At 40.3% G+C, this 24440-nt stretch overlaps 1 protein-coding gene across 3 annotated transcripts in view; it reads right to left on the bottom strand.

The window, feature by feature from the left end:
• The window catches only part of Ap2b1 (adaptor related protein complex 2 subunit beta 1), a 105831-nt gene that overhangs the window by 31997 nt on the left and 49394 nt on the right, over window positions 1–24440 (bottom strand). For 2 of the 3 annotated variants that reach the window (XM_055619791.1, XM_055619792.1), the window contains exons 15-18: window positions 12835–12876; window positions 11879–12025; window positions 8348–8493; window positions 6738–6867 (exon numbers count right to left, since the gene is read on the bottom strand). In XM_055619791.1, coding sequence (XP_055475766.1) covers window positions 6738–6867; window positions 8348–8493; window positions 11879–12025; window positions 12835–12876 — 465 coding nt within the window. The remainder of the gene's footprint in view (window positions 1–6737; window positions 6868–8347; window positions 8494–11878; window positions 12026–12834; window positions 12877–24440) is intronic. The other variant, XM_055619793.1, reaches the window with a different exon arrangement.

Genomic DNA, 24440 nt, shown 5'->3' with positions numbered 1-24440 from the left:
AAACACCCCCCACCCCCCGAAAAAAAAGGATTATGATATCATCCCTAGGACAGAATAATAGATTTCCATTCATTTTCCATACTGGTAGATATTACATGAGACCCTTCAGAGAGGATAAAGCTGTTGAGGGTTGGTAGGTTCTGTGACCTTACACAGACTGAATGCTAAGACTCTCTCTTTAGCCTTTTCCAAGTTCCTAGCATCCAGATGGTCAGCAGAGTCTTTATAGTATACTCACGATATTTAGAGACTTTTAACAAAGAATCAGGCAGTTCAAAAAAAAAAGGACATGATTTTTAAAAGTCCACAGAAATAATCTGACTTTAAGAACAGAAAAACAAAACCAAGCCCTCCCTGCAATAACAGCTTCAGTGACCTGAGAGATGATTTCAAACAGTGTGATTAAAGTTCTAGGAGAGAAGAGACAAAACAGGGCAGGGAAGAAAGTAAAGACTAAACAGAACTTTTCCAAATTTGAGAAGAACATCAGCTCACAGATTCCAGAAGTTCTATGTACTTCAAAGTCAGGTAGGTAAGGCCACGACAAAAGATGGAAGGGGCAGGAGGCTGCAGAGACACTTTTGGCACTACCCAACCTAGCAACTACTAGTCACATGTTTTTATATGTAGTAGATAAACTGAAATGTTTGCCTAATTTTAATTAATTTCAGCTTACATAACCCATGTATATTAAACAGAACAACTAAAGAGAGTTAAGGCTGTAGTTCCGTCATGCAGCACTGCCTCAGCATGCCACAAGTCCCTCAGTTTGATCACCTCCCACACACAACAAACAACATGGCAAAGAGCTTAAGGAAATGGCAACTATCCTTTATAATATTTGCATTTTACCAATTTAAATAGATAGAAACAGTGAACAAGGGGCTGTGGATGCAGCTCAGCGATAGAATGGTTACTTAGTATGCTCTAGGTGTGATCCTCAGAACTAAAAAGATACAAAGACAAATTAGAAAACTGGATATTAAGTCAAATCTTGGCTGCAAGAAATTCTTGGTAGTACTTTTAAGATTTGAGAGTAATTATTGTAGTTCTCTGTGTGCATATGTGTATAGGGCAGATATTGATGTTGAGTGTCCTCCTTAATCATGGTCATTTGTGGTTTGAATATTAAATATTCCCAGCTGCTAGTGCAGTTGGAGGAAAGCCGTGGAACCTTTAGGAAAGCGAGCCTTGTGGGAGGAAGTGGATGACTAGGGGTGGACCTTGAGGCTGTATGTATGGCTTCCCTCACTTCCTCTTCACTCTGCTTCCAGATGTGAGGTGACCAGGAACTGTAAGCCAAAGCAACTGTTTCCCCTGTAAGTTGATTTTGTCACAGATAGTCCTGGTTGCCATGAAACTCTCTATGTAGACCAGGGTGGCCTTGAATTCCACCTGCCTCTGCTTCCCGAGTGCTGGGATTAAAGGCTCACATCACTACACCTGGCTCCAACTTATTTTTTAAAACAGGATCTCTCACTGATTGGCTAGGCTGGCTTGCCAGCATGCCACTGAAAGCCCCGTGTCTTCACCTTGAGTCACTGGAAGTACAGGCACTTGCTGCCATGCCCAGGTCCTCAAGCTTGTATGGCAAGCACTTTACCCAGAGAGCCATGTTCCTGGTCCTATTACCCTACTTCGGTTCTTTTAAAGAAAAGAACCTTTTGTTTTGAAAATGTATGACAAAATACTCACAGATGAAGCCAGGGTCTGGGATTTGCTTTAGAATAATGGAGTAGGCTGTGGAAGGGATGGGGATTCTGAGAGCTTTCATTGACGAAGTAAAGACAGGGCAGAGAACAGGTTGGGAACTGGAAAGGCTTAAGAGTAGGGAGAAAATGATTCCTAACCTAGAATTCATACAAAAGTGCTACGTGTAAAAACAATAAAGGAGATATGTAAGAAAAAAAAAAAAACAGGTAAAATTCAGGGCAGGAGAGATGGCTCAGTGATTAAGAGCACTGGCTCTTCCAGAGGTCCTGAGTTCAATTCCCAGCACCCATATGGTGATTCACAACTGTCTGAAATTCCAGTATATCCAACACCTTTTGGCTTTTGTAGGCACTACACACATGGGGCACACAGATATACATGCAGGCAAAACACCCATATACATTTAAAAAAAAAAAAAGATGATGTCTCCTAAAATGTACTTCCCTATTCTCAGGAAGCTGCTGGGAGATGTGTTTACCAAAATGAAATAATAAACCAAGAAAAGAAAAATAAAATGGGAAGAGTATACATAGGAGAGGAGGGTGGTACTGTAGGACTCAGGGTACAGCCTAGTAGTCTGCAGTGGAAAAGGTTTAAAACTTCAGGAGACGTCAAGAAAGGAGAGCTGACAGGCTACTTGGGAGACTACAAATGCAAAGAAACTTTGGACTGAATTGTGCTTAAGAACATAAAAGAAGACATTAAATTAACTATATTTACAAAGTTTTATGGAGGAAAGTCACACCTTACTCTATGGTCAACATGACTCTACATTATAATAACAATCATCACCAACTTGAGAGGAATTCAAGGTGACTTTACCAGGAGAATGGGGATGTGGGAGTAAACATGTAGGTGATGACAGCAAGGGAGGGAGGAGCCCCTAAAGCCTGCAAGTTCCAAAAAGCATGTTTGATTTAGAGGCAAATAGCAAAGGACCAACTAGAGGAGGCAAGCGGGGCTGCATCTGTGGAGGAACAGAGCTGGGGCTCATACTGGGGAGAGAAGGCTAGGGTCTGAGGTTTTCATGTAGTTAGTTTCTTGTTTTTTAAAGACAGCGTCTCACACTTTGGCCCAAGCTAATCTGAAGCTAACTACAAAGCCCAGTCTAGTCTTAGAGATGCTGCAATCCTCTTGCCTAAGCTCCATCCTGCCAGGATTGCAGACGCCATGCCCAACCCCAGGTGATTCTGAAAGCTATACTTACATAACCCTGGGAAAAAGCATCCTAAAGAATGACATTATCAATATTCTCATCTATAGCACAGTGAAAAAGGAAGCCACGCAGCCATGGGAACCCATGGGCATGTCAAAACTCCATTGCCTTGGTGCAGGCTTTGACTTGAAGCAGCTGTTACTTGCTGGTGAGTATACTGAGAAAATGTTTCTAAGCAACTAACACATGTGAAATGAAAAACAATGACATTGGAGTCAACTGAACACAGAGAAATTTTATTTAAACTCTTGTTAAGGTTTTTGTTTTATTTAAATAGGGGGAATAATTTTTCTTTTTTTAGTAATATCATTATCTGACATAAATAAACTAAAAAGAACTCCACAGTGGGCAAATTTTACTCTGTATGCTATTTATAAGGTGGACTTAAAAGCTGGTATGTGTGTACATGTCAACTGCTGTGGATCAAACCTAGAGCAAACACAGTTGGCAAGCACTCTGCCACTGAACGACATCCTCAGCCTCACAAAGCTTTTCTGATCAACACTGGAATAAAAGTAAAATCATTCCAGGTTCAAATCTCTACTAGAGATTTCATTTCTTTATCTGTGGCATAATCTGCTTTCTATTTGAAGAAGTAATTGGGGCTAGGGAGATAGCTCAGTCAGTAAAGTGCTTGCTTTATAAACTTGAGGGCTTGGTTTTGATGACCAGAACCCTTTAAAACAAAAACAAAAACAAAGACAAGCATGGTGGGAAATGGTTTTAATACCAGCAGTGAGGAAACAGGTACAGATAGGCAGATCCCTGGGGTTGGTTGGTCACCTAGCTTAGCCTGCCTGGTGAGCTCCAGGCCAAAGGGAGATTGTGTCATAAAACAAGGGCTCACCTCTGGTACACACACACACACACACACACACACACACACACAGGAATAGTAAGGTCTGGGAGATGGCTCAGTTGGTTAAGTGCATAATGTACATGAGTATCCGAGTTTGATCCTTAGCAGCCACAGAGGAGAGCCAGATATGGAGAAATGCATCTGTAACTCCAGCACTTTGAAAGCAAAGAAGACAGATACCTGGAGCTCCTCAGACAACCACCGGCCTCCATATCCACAAGCACACAAGTATGGAGCCATTACGTACAAACACATGTGAAGAAATGCTATCTTTTTAACGTATATTACCTCATACTATAACAAATGGTAGTTTAATAAGCACTTTAATTAAACCTTTTGTAACAGCATTATATTATAGTTTGGGTTCTCTGGGCTAATCTTACTACGTTAAATTTTGATTCTTCTTGTTCACATCAGCATAAGAGCAGAATGAAAGGTAAACTCTGCAGGACCTCCCTCACTTGCTTCCCTAATGCCCAGAGGACATTAATTCAGTGTTCAGAGGGGTGGAAAGCTCTTTTCCTTTGTAAGGCTTTATTTATTTTCACCACTGAAAAATGCCAATTAAGAGAGTCATGATAATGCTATTCCTGAGAGAAAAAGAACCCATGAGAAAAACCTGGAGAATCAGCAGTTGGCTAGAGATGGAACTAGGGGTGGGGTGAGTTGTGCTTGCTAGGCAAGTTAAAGCCCCAACCTTTAGACACATTTTACAGACTATTTTTTTTTCTTTTTTAAACAATTTATTTTATTTTATGTGCACTGGTGTGGGGATGTCAGATCCCCTGGAATTGGAGTCACAGATATGAGCTGTCATGTAGGTGGCTGGGAAATGAACCCAGAGCAGCCTCTGGAAGAGCAGCCAGTGCTCCTAACCACTGAGCCTTCTTTCCAACTCCTACAGACTGCTTTTTACAATAGCAGGCATGTGATAAATATCTTATTAGTCCCAATATTGTATCAGTACCTTTGAGGGAGGGCTTTTGATTAACATTCACCTTCTTTTAGGAGGCTTCCTATGTGTGATTCAGTCAATTAGAAATGCAAACAGGAAAGTGAACTAACATGCCTTTGTTTTCTTTTAAGACCTTAAAACTTGTCCTAGTTTCTGTGACCCAAATATCTTTCTGACTTCTGAAGGAAAGCATTCATGCATGCATGCCAACTGTCCTAGACATCATGCTTGGGGCTTAATGGGCCAATGGGAGGTTAGGCTCTAAGAAAAGAGAACAGATGCATATCTGGGTTAGTTACTTGACGACTGTGAGCTAGAAACGCTTCTTAACACATTACTTTCCTCATATTAAAGCCAATTCTGTCTGCAGGGTAACCTTAGTTTTCTTCTTCTAGACTCAGCCAAGTTATATTCTGACTCACTTGTCTACTCTAAAAAATTCTTACTCAGTGCTAAGAAAAGCAGCAATTAACCACCGTGGCAACAAGGTAGTCGGTGAACCTGTGTTGGTATTTAAAGCACTGAAGAATGTTCTAAGTTCAACTTAATATCTTGTTGTTTTATCAACAGTAGTCATATCGCACACTGGTATTTCTAGAACCCTAAGCAATGTAATCCATCTGTCTGCTCTGGAGAGTGCATGGTTAATCATTTTCTTTCACTGTGTTAAATATATTTCAGTCTCATTCAAATTATTCTATCGTTTCATTTGGTAGACAGAGGATAACAATCCTCTGCTAAATCTTTCCTCATTTTTTCTTATTTTCATGTTTTGATCAAATGTGAGCTCATTAGCAACATATTTTCTTTTCAGCTGAGTCTTTTTTTTTTACAAAAAAGATTTTATTGATTACTTTTACCTTATGTGTATGAGTATTTGCTTGCATATATGTATGTATGTGTGCCATGTGTGTGCAGTACCTACAGAAGCCAGAAGGTGGTGTTGGAGCCCTAAAACTAGAGTTACAGATTGCTGTGAGCTGCCATGTGGGTGCTGAGAACTGAACCATGGTCCTCTGTTAAGCACAGGCAGTGCTCTTAAGCGCTGGGTTTCTTGAGTGGGAAGTCAAGCCAGGCAGGGTGGCGTACGCTTATAATCCTACACATAGAGGAGGTAAAGCCTGGAGGATCAGAAGTTCAAAGTTATTCTCAACTACATGGGGAGATGCCAACTTAGGTTAAGACCATTTCAACAAACAAACAAGCTTTAAAATATTTATTGAGTAAGTAACTCTCTAAGTAACTGCATAGCTGTTTTTTTTTTTAATTTTTTTTATTAAAACAAAATACAAACTCATCATAGAGTTACCATAGTTCATCACAAAAAAAGTTTTTCCTTAGAGGTTCATGCACTGGGAAGCTGGATCCTTAGCATGCTGAAGTTGAGACAGGGGGATGGCCTAATGGGAAGTGTTGAGGTCACTAGGAACATTACCTCTTTGAAGACATTACAGTAGTTCTTGTGAAAGTCTGTCTAGGTTTTGGAAGAGTGAGGTTTTTTTATTTGTTTGTTTGTTTTGTTTTGTTTGGGACAGAGTTTCTGTATGTGTAGCTTTGGCTGTCCTCGAACTCACTTTGTAGACCAGGCTGGCCTCAAAATCACAGAGATCCACCTGCCTCTGCCTCCTGAGTGCTGAGATTAAAGGTGAGAGCCACTACTACGTGGCTGAAAAAGTACGTTTTTACTTAAGAAAAAAAAAAAATCACTGCCTCTGCCTCTCCTTTGTTTCCAGTGTTGCCACTGTGACCTTTCTCTTATTATATGTCATCTTCCACAATTCTACACAATGCAAGGGAGCCAAAGCACCCTCACCATGGTGATTAAATATCGACATCATGCACATAAACCTCTCAAACTGTAAGCTAATAAGCCTCTTTACGTGGGTATTTTGTTATAGCATTGGAAAACAAGCTACTACAAATGGATCACTTTACATATAAAGGAAAATCAGCCTTATTATTAACAAGCTCTCCAAGTGAAGTTAGACTCTGACCTGCAAGTTATTCAGAGGTTCCATCTTCATGACGGGGCCCAAGGTGTTGAGAGGCAGTGAGACATCAATGCTCTGGTTTGGCATCAGTGGAGTATGTATGGCCAGGGGAGTGCTTGGGATGACACCAAAGCTAGAGAGAGGAGGAGGAATGCCCAGACATTAGTCAAGAGGCAGGACTCACACACTTCTAGGTTTCCATGCTCTTTACCACAGTGAAGTAACTTTCAGGACAGATAAATGGAAGGAATAGCAGGAAGCAGTGTGTTCAGCTGACCTGCTCTAACCTGACTATGCCATAACTTGTGATTGTTTATATGGATTAAAAAGACAAGTGTTCACAGGCAAGAACTGTTGCTGATGCTATGATTTTGAAAGACTCTTCTGTATATCATGTTACTGGAGGGACAGTTTTAATGATCATCTCATATATAAATTTTTTTCTATAAATAATCTTTTGGAAAAAGATTTAAGCATCTCTCCTGTGAGTAGCCCTAGCACCTGTGAGGCTAGCACAGGAAGATCACACGGAATGTTCACTCTGAAAAGAAAAGCATGGAAAATTAATGTTCTATCTCTAGCTTAATAACCTATCTGGTCAATGCAGAGAGTAACAGTATACGCTGTTTTTACTGTTCTAGATGGAGGAGAAGCAGTGAAGAAGGATACCTTTTCTTTGCCAGTATTTGTCATTTTCTTGATTGCCTTTCTGATTGGATGAAACAGACTTTCAAAATGGTTTTATTTTACTTTTTCCCAACAGACATATGGACATTACCATTATTGTCACCGTGTTTCTTCTTCGGAAAACTGTATGTTCGGTCAGCTCATTAGCCTATTTACTGGTTAGGTCTTTGTTTCTGTTTTTGTTTTTTGGGGGGAGCTGTTTTCTTTTTTTTTTTTTTTTTGGTTTTGGTTTGTGAGATAAGGTTTCTTGTAGGCCAGACTAGCTCTGAACTCACTGTGTAGCCAAGGATGATCGTGAGCTGCTGAATCTCCTGCCTCCACCTCCTGCGTATTGGGAACACAGGCATGTCCACCATGTCCCAATTTGACTGGAAAATAAATTTTCAAAAACCATTTTTGATGAGGCATGGTGGTACATACCTTTAATCCCAACACACAGGAGGCAGAAGCAGGCAGATCTCTGAATTCCAGACCAATCTGTTTACAGAGTGAGTTCTAGAACAGTCAGGGCCACAAAGAGAAATCCTGTCTTTAAACACCAAACAAGAACAATAACAAAAACATTGTGCTTCTTTCTCCTCTCCCCTGAAATCCTGTGGGGTGTGTGTGTGTGTGTGTGTGTGTGTGTGTGTGTGTGTGTGTGTGTCTGTCTGTCTGTCCATGTGTCTGTGTGGTGCTGGAAATCCAGCCCAGAGCTTTGTGTGTACTGAGTGAGTGTTCTACCACTGAGCTATACCTCGAACCCATAACTTTGTCCTTATTCTGTAGAGATGAAGCCAACAGTTGAACAGACTTACAAGAGCCAAGCTCACTCTCCATTCAGGACTTGCCAGCTTGAGCTTTTAGCCCCTGCTGAATGGAGCACTCCTTTGTTCAGTAGAGAGCACACGACTGTGCAGCACCGAACCCAGGATGTTGCTTCTTACCTGTTCTTGTTGAACTGGATGGCAAAGTCTGTCATGTGTTGCAGAGCTTTGTTGGTAAAGTTCATTTCCATATAGATATGCCCCTGGCGGTGAGTGAACGTCCCCGAGATCTCCAAACCTTTAGCCTTTACCGCAGGTAGCCAGACCTGATGAAACACAACACAAAGCCCAGGAAAGATTTAGCTTGATGCTGCTTCTTCCCCAGCGTATAAAGGAAAATTACGATGATTTTTACACAACAAATCCTAATTTCGTGTGAAAAGGTATGAATAAAGTAGTCTTTTTTGAATTTTGAGACCATGTTCAATCACTTAACCAATTTAAAATAAAAGTCTATAAGCAACTGGCTTTTTTTTTTCTTTTCCTTTTTTTTTTGGGGGGGGGGCATTTTACTGTTTTAAGTACTGCTGCCAAATGGTTATCCAAGTGAAAAACATTCTGATGAGTAGCATGTTTCTGTTAGGCCGGAAAAAGGACTTAAAGGAAAGAGGTTGAATCTACAAATGAAAACAGCATATCTGTAATCTTTCAAGACATTTCTAACATACTAGGCCCCCACCCTCATTAAGGGCAAGGACTATATGTTATGTTACATTTAAATCTTTTCCCATTTCTCACAAATAGTAAAATGACTCAGACATTGCTTAAATAATCTGAGTGCTTTTTCTACATATAACTGATTATGCATCCTTGGTCTCAAAATCTATGATATTCCTGACTCATGATACTTAAAAAAAAAAAACAAGTTTATGAGCCATTATGATCCCCAGCTAAAGAGTTTGTGAGTCGTGGATAATAATAATTTACCCAGCCACACTGAAAATATCAACATAGGATATTGTTTTTCATTTATGAGAGGGGCAAGAAAACAAACAAAACAAATACTCGGTGATACATGGAGTAAGGTAGACTATGTGAAACTTGGGTATTTTTACGGTTTGTTGGCACCAATCTCACGCCACCTTTGTGGCACAGGGTGGACTGGTAATGTTTGTTTTAAAATGTGACATAATGAAGCCAACTGCAGTTACCCTATAGCTATACTTACAAAACATATCAGGACACACAAAGATGTTCTCTGAAACATCACAACAAAGAAGAGGGAAGCATCAGGCAGTAACATCAATGGTATATTAACAGTATAATACTTAGTAAGCTATGATTTCTCAGTCTAGTGAAGACAGCCATTCAAGAGAATGGGATAATGATAAAACTATGTGAAGTGGCACATCCCAGTGCCAGCATTTTCAAAGGGTACAATATGCAGGTGTCTGCAGTCTTTCCTTTCTGCTTTGAAAGCACAAAGACAATTAACAGTTATTGTACATGGGGAAATGAGGACAAGAAAAGGCTTAATTTCTGTCTTAATATCTGTAAATTATTTCAATTGGGCATTCACTGGTACAGTGTTTTTTTTAAAGATTTACTTATTTATTACTTACATAGTGTTCTGTCCACAGGTGTGCCTGCATGCCAGAAGAAGGGATGAGATCTCACTATAGATGGTTATGAGTCACCATGTGGTTGCTGGGAATTGAACTTAGGACCTTTGGAAGAATAGCTCTTAACCTCTGAGCCATCTCTCCAGTGCCTTTATAGGTATAGGCTTTAAGTTGAAAAGTACATTAAATAATAATGTTTTATTACTTATTTGTTTTTCGAGACAGGTGTAGCCCTGGAAGGCCTAGAACTCGCTCTAGACCAGGCTGGCCTCGAACTAATAGATCTGCCTGCCTCTGTCTCCAGAGTACTGGAATTAAAGGCATGCACCACCATTGCCTGGCAATAGTAACTTTTTTAAATTAAATTTTTAAAGATTTATTATTATTTTATATGTATGAGTGTTTTGCTCAGAAGTGTGTTTGTGCACCATGTATGTGGCTGATACCCATTAAGGTCAGAAAATGGTGCTGAATCTCCTAGGACTGGAATTACAGATTTTGTAAGCCACCATATGGTTGCTGGGAATCAAACCTGGGCCCTCCACAAGTGTTCTTAATCACTGAGCCAACTCTCCAGCCCTGGAGATTATTGTTTAAAGTGCAAAGGCTGTGACACAGTAGACCTTACAACAGAGCTACAAATGCGTGACAGAACACTATGGCTGTATACACACGGAATGACTCCCAGCAGACAACGAGTGTACACTATGACAGCAGGGTCCCTTGTGAAGAACTAGATGGGGAAAGAAAGCAATCAGGCACGCTGGTTCTCAGAAAGACAACACTATATTCAGATTGGTTGGCTAGACCCTCTCTCGAGAGCTGAAATGAAACGTTGTTCACAGAGCTTTCCATCTTAAATTCATGTCTGAGTGACATCAGACAACACTGGGACACAAAGCTAAATAAGAGCTCTGAAGAGGAGCACTAAAGCTGGACACAGTGGCTACAACTAACAGAATTACACTGGTAGGCTGGCATATGCTGTCCTTGTAAAAAGGGGATGCTGGTGGTGAGGGCAGCTGTTTCTCAGACTCAAGCACTGCTACCGTAAGTGTCCCCCAACACTCCCTGCCCTGTTTAGGTCAGCTTGACCTCCTGCCTCCCTAACAGGAAAATAACAGCAAACATCAAAGGATACTTAAAACACTGCATCTTTGAGAATAGACAGAAGGCAGCAAACTATTTCCAATACAGGTTACTATTGTCTCTCCCATGGAATTAAAGTAGCTGCTTTGGGAACCAGATGCTAGAAACTCACAGAGAAAACTCTGCTTGCCTGGAGACCTCTTGGTAAGGAAGTCCAGTCTCAGAATTTCAGTTAATTCTGATATTGTAGGCACCTGATTTGATGATGTTCTTTTGTTCGCTTTCCCAATTAGGCCACTCCAGCTGTTTCTACTGGGTGCTTGTAAGTGCCTGATCTGATGCTTTGCTGTTTGTCTGCTGCTCCTATCTGTTCCTTCACTTCTTCCTGTTCCATACTCAATAAATTCACTCATTTGAAACCACAAGCATGACTATTGTAGATCATTCTCTGTACAGGACAGTGGCACACTGCTATAATTCTACCACCTAGGAGGCTAATGCAAAAGATTATGAGTTTGAGCATGGGCTACAAAAGAAATGAGGTATTCTAAAACCTATAAAAACCAAATTTGAAGATTTGAGAGATTGTACCTAGAATCCTTTATATAGAATCAATGAAGTAGGGGGAAATGAACAGAAGTTAAAAAAATACAAAACAAAAACCCTGCTACTTTTTTCTACCATATGTCTCTCTTGCCAAGGACCTATAACTGATGTACCAGGTTTTTACTAGGTGTACTTTAATGCTGACAAATCAAACGTTTCTAAACATGAGGCCCAATGGATTTAATAAATATCAAGTATTTAATATTTCCAATTTTAAGCCCAAATGTTTAAGGTGGATGTTAACAGCGTTTCCTATGATTAAGTTCGAAACTACCCTTTTTCTTCTTCATAGGTCCTCCAGAACAAGAGCTACACCTCTGTATTAGTGGACGTAACACATGCTAGAAGTAATCTAAGTTTTATCCACTGAGAAAGTGTTGCTCATCTAACTTACCGCCTTAGGAGCCACGTATCCACCAGGTGCCATGCCTATCCCAGTGGAAAGCTCAAACAGGTCATTCAGACCGCTGCTGACCACAGCAGGAGTAGGTGAAGGAGCGAAGGTTGCAGGCACTGATGACGGGATGAAGGACTGTCCTACCTTTGGGGGGAAAAGGGAAAGAGGTAAGAAAGAATAGTTTTGTTTTTTTTTTCCTTAAAATGTTACTTTGTTTTAACAACATTAATTAATCAATTACAGAACACTGAAGTTACAGTATTTATAGGAATCAAATCATCAGATTGTCTCAATTACTTTTTTCACCACTGTTAAACATACACACGCTTTAGAAGCTTTGTCAAGGCACAGGTAGGATGCAAGAACACAGAGATCCAAGATTTTTGTCTTGTTTGTTTCCAATTTTAGCTTCCACGATTCTGTGCAAAAAGGCCTACAGGTACCCTAAACAAAAGAGGATTTTGTGTCTATAGATTGAGGGAGAAGCATCCAACTTAAATATCCATTTCCTTTTGGGTTTGGCCACGTCTAACTTCCCATTTAGGCGTTAATACCTAGCAGGAAGCTCTCCTCAGGGAGATGATATTCACATCCATAGGAACTCAACTATGAGGAAAGTGTCTCCATGAGTCCAGCAAACTCTCTCAAGTTCTTTCTGGACACCAGGTCATAAAAGCATTCTGTAGTCAAGATGGGAGGTTCCATTTCCTTCAGCTCTTGAATGTCAGAAACACAAAGATCTCTACAGGCACCACAGCATCAATCCCTAAAGATGTCCCTAGAACACACGTGCTATGTGTCCCCAAGACTGCAAATAACCCTGTGCTCTCTACACTGCTACCGAGCTTGTGGCGTGCAGTGCTGGGGAGCAGCGGTGGCTCTGATAGCGCGGATGAAGGAAAGCATCAAACAGGGCAGAGCTTCCCATGGTGGAAAAAACAGATGGCACTTACTGCCGGGCTTCCTCCAATGCCCCCGCCAAGGTCACTGCCAAGCTGAAAGAGAGAAAGGAGAGAGAGGAGAGAGAGGTAGAGTTCATTTAGCTAAGTACTAGATGCCCACACAGATTCTGTCAATTGCTCTACCAAGTCATTGGAAATACATGCCATTTGACTTGTCTCCCAAAAAGCCTAAGGAATTGTAGATCGCCAAGAAACACATCCTGGGGAACCAAGTGCTGGTAGCAAAAGGGTGTGAGAGTTTTGCAAAAACTTAGAAAATGGAGCTGGCACATCATAGGGATGTTTCAGACCCAATTTTTCTACCCCAATTCATTGGCACAAATCCAGACAAGACTTAGTGTTTGTATATGCTAAGAAGCTCTATGCCCAAGCAGCGTTATGTTTCCTTTACAAAGAAATTTAGGGCGGGGGAGAAAAAGCAAAGGGAGACTAAACATGCTTTAACCTACAAAACCCACTGCCTCACTGAGATGCTGGGAACCAAACCTGTATTGAGTTGCAATTTCAAGCTTCAAAAATGACCGGTGGAACAGTTCTCAGTTGAGAGCACTCCTGGGGGAAAACAACTAGTACAGAACGACAGGCAGGCACCGCCCCACACCACCCACGGTCGGCAGCTCTAAGGAGAGATGCTGTGATTTATTTGGAGCTCGCCATTTGAAGGAGGCAAAGTAGAGAATTTGACTAATTGGTTAGTTGACAGGGAAACAATTACACAGGCTCTTAGTCTTCTTTCTTTCCCCTCACAGCTCTAGAACATACACAGTTCGCCCTGAAGGCAGTCTTGTCTTCCATGACAAGACCAATGAAGAAAACTGGAGAGGTTTAGCCAGTCACACACATAAGCATATGCGCACACACACACTAACGATAGGTACTATTTACAAAGCTGAAACTTTTTGTGGGGTGATAGTTGCAGTCCTGTATCTGTTTCCCCCCTAGCTCTCATCATATCTGCAACCTCTATGAATCACCAAGTGGCCTGCTCTAATATTTTTTGTTTAGTGGTAATAATTTAGAAATTGTGTTGGGTGGTAATCCAGAATGATGATTTATGAACTCAGAGTAATATATAAAATGTTGCCAAAACCTCAATCTTTACTCAGAAATAGTGAACCCCATGACAAAATTGTTTCATTTAAGATAGGAAGTTAATTCTAGCAAGTGCTTTAACCAAGCCAACATTTTTAGAATGTGGTTCTCAAAGATCATTTAATTATGTCATTGGATGATGCCAGATTCCTATCCAAATAGAAAGGTTATTGCAACCAAGGAGATGAGTAACTGAAAAGGTGCCCAAGCCAATAGAAATTGCACATCTCCTCTCCCTGGTTCTAGAATAATACATCGCTGCAGTAAGATGTCTGAAAAGTGTGGCATTCTTTTTATTCAGAAAAACAAATATATAACATTTCCTGCATGCAAGGCATGAAAAGATGCCAAGCAATGAAAGGAGCACAGATTAACAAGGGCAAGCTTTACAAGCTGGCAGGAAATAAAAAACTATGTAAAGGCTTGCAGATAACTATGCAGAAGACCGAATTCTGGGAGAATAGTCTCCTTGGGCCTGGAGGATAATGATGAGAAGATCAAAGACATGGCAAAGTAGAGTTCAACCTAGTGAGTCTTTTTTTTTTTTTTTTTTCCAGAGCTGAGGACCGAACCCAGGGCCTTGTATTTGCTATGTAAGCACTCTACCACTGAGCTAAATCCCCAACCCAAAGGAGAGTTCAAAACAAAGCAAAAAGGGGAAGAAGGGTCATTTCTCAACAGCATCCACAAAAGCTGAAAACACAGAGTTAAAGTGTGAGCAGGAAGGAGTTCGTCAATTAGACCGAACCACAGAGCAGATGTTTTGTTTTTAAAAGTTGAACCAAAAAAAGCTTGCAAAGGCAATACAATTTGCAAACATCTTTTAATTTTCCTCTTGACAAAAACCTGGTGTTTTCTGAGACTAACACTCAAACCTTTAAATAGTACTAACTACACTACTTTAGCTATATGCCCATAACCATGACTACTTTCAACCTTACGAACAGAACGGAATGAACCATCTGCATGTGCACATGAGCTTTAAAAGTTGCTACTGCCAGTCTCTTCCTCAGAGATAATCATTTACTTTTCTGAGGTGTCATCTGGGAGTTTGAAATAGTTCTTATAGTTCATTCTAATGTACACATAGCCAGGTTTGAAAACGCCACAGCAGAGAATTGTTTGAATTCAGACAAGATTCTTATATTAAAAAATGACTTTAGAGCCCACTTCTATATGAAATAAGAGGTCAGAATGTGAGCAGGAGAAACCCTTTCTAAAGAAGAAAAAGAAAGCTGAATATGAAACCCCTGGAAGGGGCTCTACAAAACATCCCATCCGTACTAATGCTGATGTGGTTTTTGACTTCCTAACATGCTTGCTCCTTCATTCCCCAAACAATGTCCTCTCTGACCAGGTTTGCAACCCAAGCTTGAAAGACAGAATTTTTATCAAACTAGTTGGCAAATGCTTAGAAGGAAAAACATATTTTAAAGAAGTTATAGTTTTACCAAATATTCAATAAAAAAGCACAGAGAAGAGGTAGCTATTGATGACATAAGCCTAAAGGAAGAAATGTCTGCTGCTCTGGAACACAGGCCACTACAGCAGACGTTGAGGATTACACCTGGCCATTTCCAGTTATGCTTTCTGCTTCCTGATCTATCAAGATGTGTAATCCTCTACCACACACTCCAGTTGCCATGACCTCTACGTGCTTTCCCTCCATGATGACTAAACAGGTATTTTATATATCACAGTGATGAGAGAGCTAACATAAAACCTATTTGTAGTTCTTGTTTTAAGACATGGTCTCACTCTGTAGACCCTGGACAGTCTGGAACTTACTATGTAGACTAGGCTGGTCTGCCTGCCTCTGCCTCAAGTGCTAGAAAGGTGTGCACCACCACACCTAATCCATTTCAGTTCTTCTCCCCGCCCTTAAATTTTTACTCTCATCTTCGAATATTAGAGAATATGGTGAAGGTTGGTCTCATGTGTGTTACTGCCATCAAGAACTGGTTACACCCATCCTTGTTTTCTAAACCTGCCTAAGACAAACCTGATTGGCTGATTAAAGAGCCTATACCTGGGCAGGGTAGAATGGGATAGGCATGGCTAAGGTTCCCAGGCTTTTGGGTTCAAGAGAGAATCAAGGGAGACAGAGAACAGGAAGAGAGGAAGAAGAAGGATGTCATGATGGGTTAGCCTAGAGAAGAAACCACATGGGGCCAAGAGGAAGGACTCCAATAATGGCGTGAAAAGGCCCAGATGATGAATAAAAGCAAGTATTTATAAGATTATGATGGAAGATAGGATGTTTAAGGAGGATGGTATTGGATGGGGGCTGGGAGATAGATGGTGAGATGATTCAGACAGTGCAGGTAGAAATATCTACCTAACCCAAGGTAAATAAGGCAATTATAAAATCTAACAGGTGTCTGTGTCTTATTATTTATGATAGTGGGTTAGATAATACTGCTGTGATAATCACAGAGCAAATAATAATAAATATTATACAGCACAATACTCATTTTTAAATTTACAACCACAAGAATACTATCTGGAAAAAATCTAAACACAGTATTTCCACATGCTATTGACCAATTTTATTTGAAACCACAGAAGAAACAATCTTGGAGGTTGCAGAGATGGCTCAGTGGTTAAGAGCACTGAATGTTCTTTCCCAGCACCCACACAGTGTCTCACAGAGGCAGAGGCAAGTAGACCTTTGTGAGTTAGAGATCAGCCTGGTCTACAAAGTGAGTCCAGGATAGCCAAAGCTACACAGAGAAACCCTGTCTCAAAACAAAAACAAAACAAAACAAAAAGATAAACAATCTTGATGCTCCTGTTTTATATTACCAACAATTCATCTAGAACCCAAAGCACAATTCATCTAGAATCTGACACACATAAGACCCAAAGGATATGAGATACAGTCAGAAATATAAAGGTTAACTTTATTGTACGATGATCAGAGTAAAGGAAAATAACAAAGCCAATGTTTCCCAGCTAGCAAAACTACAGTATAGTTTATTCAGACTTTATTTTGAATCTTCCCTCTTGACCTCAAAAAGAGTCCAAGGGAGGTCATCCTCTTCTTTGAGAATATGGCAAAGTGATAGCAAAATGTTAGGTGAGAGGCAGTGACTAATAGAGGAAGATCGGCAAGGAATGAAGCAACCCAATACATAATCCTATCTAACCACTACACTGATAAATGTAATGAGGCAGATAACCAAGAAAAACACCTACAAGAGTTATTTCACATCAGCGTTAACAAGACATTAGTTATTTCCAGTTCAGCTGCTGGTATGAGATTCATCCAGTAGGGTGTACTCCGAGAGCTCATTCTTATCAGGATCCTATTCTAAATCAATCACACTAGGACCTATAAAGGTCAGGTTTCTGTTAACCAGTAAGTTGAGAAAGCCAGGAGTAAAAACGAATTTGTGTCCCAATCTGAGGTGTCTAAATACTTCAAATTGTTCACATATTACATCTTATCATTCCCAGGATTGCCTTACTAATGTTGATTTCTCTCCATGAAGAAAATAATGTTAACCACAGGGCAACTAAATCAGAATACAAGAAGGAAGGAGAGGTGTCAATTTCAGAAGGGGAGGGGAGTAGTTTTTGTTTTGTTTTGAGACAAGGCCTTGCCATATAGCCTAGGATGGTCTTGAACTGATAATCCTTTTGCCTTAGTCTCTTGTATCCTGGAACCACAGATGAGCCAGCATGCATGGCTATGTGTAGTGTAATTCCCTATTTTCCACACTAAACCACAGGACTCGTTGCCATTAAATGGTACTACGAATAGAACTAACATTTGGCTACTGTCAAAGAGTTGTCACTTCACCATATCTAAAGTAATGCTTAATAAGAGCACTGGAATTAATGTTGGATTACACTGTAACAGGTCATTGCAGAACTAATCCAGGAACTGGACAGAAAGCAGTGATTCCATGGTGACCACTGTAACTTATAAACTGAACAGATTTAGACCATTACATGAGTTCTGAAGCAGAATCAGGCAAGGCTTAGTGAGCCACATGTAAGCTCCAGATGAGCTCCAGATAGTAAAAGTGAAATGTTAGCTCAGCATGAATGGACTCATACTATAAAAGAGCAATGCATAGAGAGAACCGAAGATGGAAATTCTATTAAAGAACAATTCTGCTCAACTCTAAGGGAAAAGAACAGCATAACAAAAGAATATTAACAGAGATGGCCACTGACTTCAAGAGAAAAATCCCATGAAGTAATAATGGCTGGTCTAGGCGAGGCCCTTTTGCGGCCAGTGCAGAAACATCTACTTGTTTCTAAAACTGTGTAGCCGTCTAGGTACCCGAAGGTATTTTCTTAACCACGGGGGCAGACCTTCAACCTCAGCATTTCTACACTTCTGTCTAGACCCTTATCTCTTATATGCAATGCTTTCCAAAAATCATTGAAGGGAAGTGACCCTAAGGAATGCTCCAACCCATATAGTTCGCCAACAGTTCAGGAGTCTAGAATGGCATAGAAGAACAAGACACAATGATTCTCACCACAAAGAAACCTGTGAGGTGTTTTCAGCTGCTGGGTAGAAAACAGACCTTTCAAAGCTATGCAGAGAAGCATTATAAGACATCACCAGTAAAATACACAAGGAGAGTTCTGTGAGCACATAAGCCAAGAAACAAACCAATAGCTGAGAATACATCGCCTCATCACAGCTTCCTCAAAGGAAAAAGCAGGAAGCTGTATAAAACTGTTTCCTGAAAAGGAATTGAAAAGTTCTCTCAAAGCTCACTATAGGACTTGCACGTCAGACAGAAGTCGTATATTGAATACAGAAAGTTCCCACGGGAAACTGCATTCTGCCCCATTGCATTTCACAGCATTATTACCTCTCTATAGAGGAATTCACCAGTTTTCCCTCCACTGGAGGAGACGCTTGTAGGAATTGGCTTGCTTACCATTTTATTCTTAGTGCCTGGAGTAAAGCCTGATGTATCATAAACATTCAATATGTATTTACTGAATGAATCAATCTTCTAGTGACCATACAGCTACTGGCAATAGTTCTTAGGAATGAATTTTGCAATGAATCATTTTATTGGGGAAAATAATCACCAAAAGGACAGAAGACAACAAATTGTCTCCTAACTATCACAATATCAACATCAATACAGCCAGCATGTGTAAGAAGAACCAACTGGGTGAAAGAACTCTCTAGGCAGAATGCCTTGCTAGAAAGGTACTCTCTGTATGCTTGTTTATTTGTGTTTGAGACAGTGTTGATATGTGGATGAGGATGGCCAGTTATTTGCTATTATAGCCCAGGCTAGCTTCAAACCAATGACCCTCCTACCTCAGTCTCACCCAGTTTACACACCAGCATTTGAGTTATTTTGGCACGTCACTTAGCTCCTCTACATTATCATGAATCACCACCAAGTAGATGAGACGGTGTTGTTTTATTGAAATACCTGACAGTGTGTAAGAGGAGCAATCTAATTCCTTTCCTGTAGAAAAAGTCAGTGAATTTGGCCACTGTTTCTCTTCACAAACAAACACAGTTCTCCAATTCTCCAATGGCCATGCACCTCCTAATGACACATGAGCCTAAGCACACATGTCCATGGAACATAAGAGGCACAGCAGCGAGACATCTGGGAGAAGTCAGCCTGTGCTTTGCCTTAAACGGTCAAGCAATATCCATTTTGTGCTGCAACATGTCAGTTTGTTCTGTGCTTTCATTAATCACCATTAAGCAAGAGTGACATTACAAGATGATGAATCGGTCATGTTTATCTCACAGCTTCGAATGCATACTCATCGTCCTGTGTGCTCCACAGGGTATCGATCACAGTTAGGGGGAATTGGACTCTACTCTGGAGCACAAATGCTGAACAATGCAGCAGAATACAGGGCCATGACAATTCTAGAGACAGTAAAAGGTTTCTGGACACGCAATGACCAAAAATTAAATAAAAATCAAACGTATAATGAATCACTGCTCAACGTGTTGTATCATGTGACTTCACTGAAGTCTTGGTCCTGAGAAGGCAATACCTGAACTTTGTACTGCCATGGTGTCATGCCCCTTCACAACCAACAACACTGTCAAAGCACTTGGCTCAGATTGGGTATTACTGTGTGTTATGAATTGTACAAAATTTCCTGCTCCTATTGAAACATCACAGACTAACTGGGGAAAATAAAAACTTAACATTTTCCTACCTGGTTTCTTTTTTTAAAAAAAAAAAAAAAAGATTTATTTATTTTATGTATATGAATACTGTTTTCATGTACTGCAGAAGAGGGAATCAGATTCTATTACTGATGGCTGAAAGCTACCATGTAGTTGCTGGGAATTGAACTCAGGGCCTCTGGAAGAACAGCCAATGCTCTTACCTGTTGAGCCTTCTCTCCAGCCCTCCCACCTGATTCTTTAACACAAAAGTATCAAATCAGTATATATCTGTATTGCTAGAATATCTGAATTTTAAAATTGCTGTTCTGAGTTACTGCATTGAGTTCTATTTAAAAAAAATAATTCAGTGAATTTTGGCTTGGAATTAGGACAGAATTTCCAACAATGGGTGGACCTAAATACACTTCTGCCACTTTTGTACTATGTATTTGTGAGAAAACAGCTTTATGAGCATTAAAAACCATAAAATATAGTTATTAATTCTGAACAGTGTTCAAGCTGATATATCAAATATTCAACCAAGAGTAATTTTTATGTAAAATTAACTATCCACCTCATTAGCATGTAAATTTGCTGTTATCATTAAGAAATACTGAAATTGGAGCTACAGAGGTGTCAGCAGTTAAGAATAGTTGCTGGTCTTAAAGAGGATCCAGGTTTGGATTCCAGTATCTATGTCTGCTGACAACCATCCATCACTCCAGTTCCAGGAGATCCAGGGCACACTTCTGGCCCCTGCAGTACCAGGTATGTACAACAGTACATTTACATGCACACATGAAAACTATACATGTAAAATATCAAAATTAATTTTTTAAACAATAAACTTATATGTACACCAACTCATTATTTTTTTAATTTTATTAATTTTATTTTTTAATATTAGTTACAGCTTTAATATTAGGTATAGTTTATTAAACTTTGTATCCCAGCTGTAGTTCGCTCCCTCATTCCCTCCCAATCCCACCCTCCCTCTCTCATCTCCTCCTTTCCAAGTCCAACTAATTATTTTAAAACAAATTTATGGCTGTGTGTTGTGGCACATGCCTTTAATCCCAGTAGTCGGGAGGCAGAGGCATGTGGATCTCTGTGATTTCAAGGCCAGCCTGGTATACAAAGCAAGTCCAGGACAGCCAAGGCTACAGAGAAACCCTGTCCCCTCAAACAATAAATAAATAAATGAACAAATAAATGGTTTATCATCAGAAAATATTTGATTCGTATACATATTTTTGGTGAGTATACATCGAGGGTTGCATAAAATTTCTTGGTCGAAAGGGGTTCTTGAGAGGAAACTGTTTAAATGCTATTCTAGAAAACAGTCATTATAAACAAACCTGAGGAATCATAAGACAGTGATAAATTGTAAGGATTAGAAATTACAAAAGTCCTAGCATGAGAATTAACAGTAAATGACTGTTAAATTTCTCCTAAACTGCCTGCTGTCGGTTGGGTAAGCATCCCCAAACTGTCCCCGTGTTAAAGATCTGGCCACACAAAGTCTGTGGTGTGTGGTGGAGTGGGAAGCAACAGAAGATGAAAGGGTGACCTGATGAAAAGCGTTTTGATCATTAAGAGAGGGTCTTTTAGTAGCATGGGCCCCTGTAATCCTCCTCATGCTTTACTTCCCAGCCACAAAGTCAGTGGGTTTGGTCCACCATGAGCTCTTCCTCTCCTGTGCCACCTCACTATAGGCCCAACCTGGTGCTGGAGTCCTACAGGAGGAATGACAATGCAAAACTAGACTTCATGCAGAATTTCCTGGGGGCTCAGCACTCACGTTAATAAAGTAGCACATGACAAACAGACACTAGGTAAAAAAATATATGCAGGGAACAGCGTGGGAAACTTTGAAAAGCGCTCTAGGACTCAGAAAAAATGCAGCTTCTCTTAGATGCTGCTCTGGCTCCAGTTCTGGGGACAGAACTTCTCTAGCATGAAGTCCTTCCCCAGCATAAAGGGTACTTGGAATAATGTTTTCTTTATAATTTTTGGTACCCAACAGCACCATTTAAACAGAACAACACACAGAACCTGGGATAAACAAAAGATCAACTTCGCCAAGGCTTCTGTTGACAGATTAAAAGTAAAGGCAACAAATAACTGAGATTCTCAGTGTCCTCATGGGTATCAGACTCTCGTGTATACTGTAATGCCACGGAAGAGTTACACACGTGGGCCTCAGGTCATCTCCTACACTACATGAAACCAGGATATGTTCTGTGAGTAAAATCATACCTAACCCAGGAGAGGCAGTTTTAGACTGTGAAAGCCATTAACACACATGGCTTCAACAAGAGATAAAAAGCCCAGGTCCGCCTGTGTAGATAGACCTACTGCTAGACTGAATCCCCTTGGTCTTCACATGTTGAACAGATAAAGGGCCCAGTTACATTGTACTTGAAGTCTCCACATCAAGCTGACAGTGGAATTTACAGTAACAGAAGCAAGAAACTACCAGTACACTACAAGCAAACAAAAAGAACAACAAAAATAGAAGCAGCAAAGAGACTATAAGAATAGCTGCGGAGTCATTTTGACTCAGGTTTTGAGCTACAAAGCCATTCCATTTCTAAAACTACCTGAATTCCTGTTTTTCAGAGGTGACTGCCTCTTCACCCAAGCCTCAGGAGCATGGCGTGCCCATGTCTGTATCACAGCGGCATCCCAGCTCACTCTGCTGCAACAATCTCAGATTTGGAGTCCCATAATTCATGGAAGAAAAAGCCTTTTTCACAAATGATTAGTAAATTAATTAGTATTTCCTGGCATGACAGTGCTAGGAAGAGGTCACTGAACTGCAAAAGTTCTCAAGTGTGGTGATGAAAGAAGGTAAAAAGACACACTGAGAATCAAAAGAACCTAAAAAAAAAAAACTGAAAATATCTGCTAGCATATATAAACTTTTACAAAAGTGAGCCAATAAAGCTGGACATACTGGTGCACACCTATGATCCCAGCTTGTTGGAGGCTAAGGACAAACAGGGAGAGAGTGAGATCTTGACCAAAAAAAAGGTAAACAATCCCAAATATAATATAAAATGTTCTTAATTTCTACAGTCTCTAATATATATATAATCAAATTTAACTTCTATCCAAGACAGACTGAATCACTTAAAATCAGAATGGAAGCCAGGAGATGGGGGCACAGGCCTTTCATCCCAGTGCTCAGGAGGCAGAGGCAGATGGATCTCTGTGAGTTAGAGACCAGCCTGGACTATAAAGGTATAGAGTGAGTTCCAGGACAGTCAGGGCTACACAGAAAAACCCTGTCTCATTAAAACAAACAAATAAACAAAAAACAAGGTAAACTCAGTTTGGGGTTTTTGGTGTGCGTTTTTTTTTTTTTTTTTTTTTTTTTGAGACAGGGTCCTTTTGTGTAGCCAGGGCTATCCTGGAACTCTGTACACCAGGTTGGCCTCAAAGTCTCAGAGATCTGCCTACCTTTACTTACAGTGTGCGGGGATTAAAGGCATATACCACCACTGCCCGGCTAAGAGGTCTAGTTTAAAATTCTTTCATTTTATATTTATATTATTAATGTGCATAGATCAAAGGACAACCTTCAGGAGTTGTACTCTTCCACCCTGGATTCTAGGGACTGAACTCAGGTTATCACTGGTCCAAGATGTCTGTTTTTGTAAGCTGTGTCAAAGAGGCTTGTCAAAACACAGAAAACTTTTTTTCTTTTTTGGAAGAAGTCACTACTTGGCATAAGAGATCAGCTACCTGATTCCATTTGGAATCTTATTTAGCTCAATGTTCTCAATCTTGGCTGTAAAATTAAAATCTCTTGGACAACTTAAAAATAAAATAAAAGGAGTATTTGGGGTCAGGCTTGGTGGTACATGCTTTTAATTACATCACTTGGGAGGAAGAGGTAGGCAGATCTCTTGAGTTCCAGGCTAGCCTGTTCTATACATTGAGTTCGCTAGTAATTTCAGATAAAAATAAGGTGAGGTTAACTATGCAGCTAGAATGAGAACCATAAAAAGGGAAGGAGCTGACAGGCAAAAAGCTCACTGTCAGCACATAACTGACCTCCCTCTAGGGGGTGAAGTTTAGTTACCCCTCAACACTAGCACTGGGCCTTGTGTCATATGTCTGCAATCCCAGCACTAGGGAGGCTGAGGGAGGACAATCACCAACTTCAACTTGAGGCTAGCTTAGGCTACATATGAAGAACCTGTCAAAACAAAAACAAAACAAAACAAAACAAAAAATGGCCTCAAAAATGAGCTGGAAAGCAAGGACTAACACCCAAGGTTGTCCTCTAACATCCACACACATTCAAACACACATACACACACACACACACACACACACACACACACACACACACACACACACACACACA

The sequence above is a fragment of the Psammomys obesus genome, unplaced genomic scaffold (assembly GCF_907164565.1).
Source record: "Psammomys obesus unplaced genomic scaffold, mPsaObe1.curated_primary_1811, whole genome shotgun sequence".
Taxonomy (NCBI): Eukaryota; Metazoa; Chordata; class Mammalia; order Rodentia; family Muridae; genus Psammomys; species Psammomys obesus.
The sequence above is the reverse complement of the archived record's forward strand: the minus strand, read 5'-3'. Positions and strand labels throughout refer to the sequence as shown.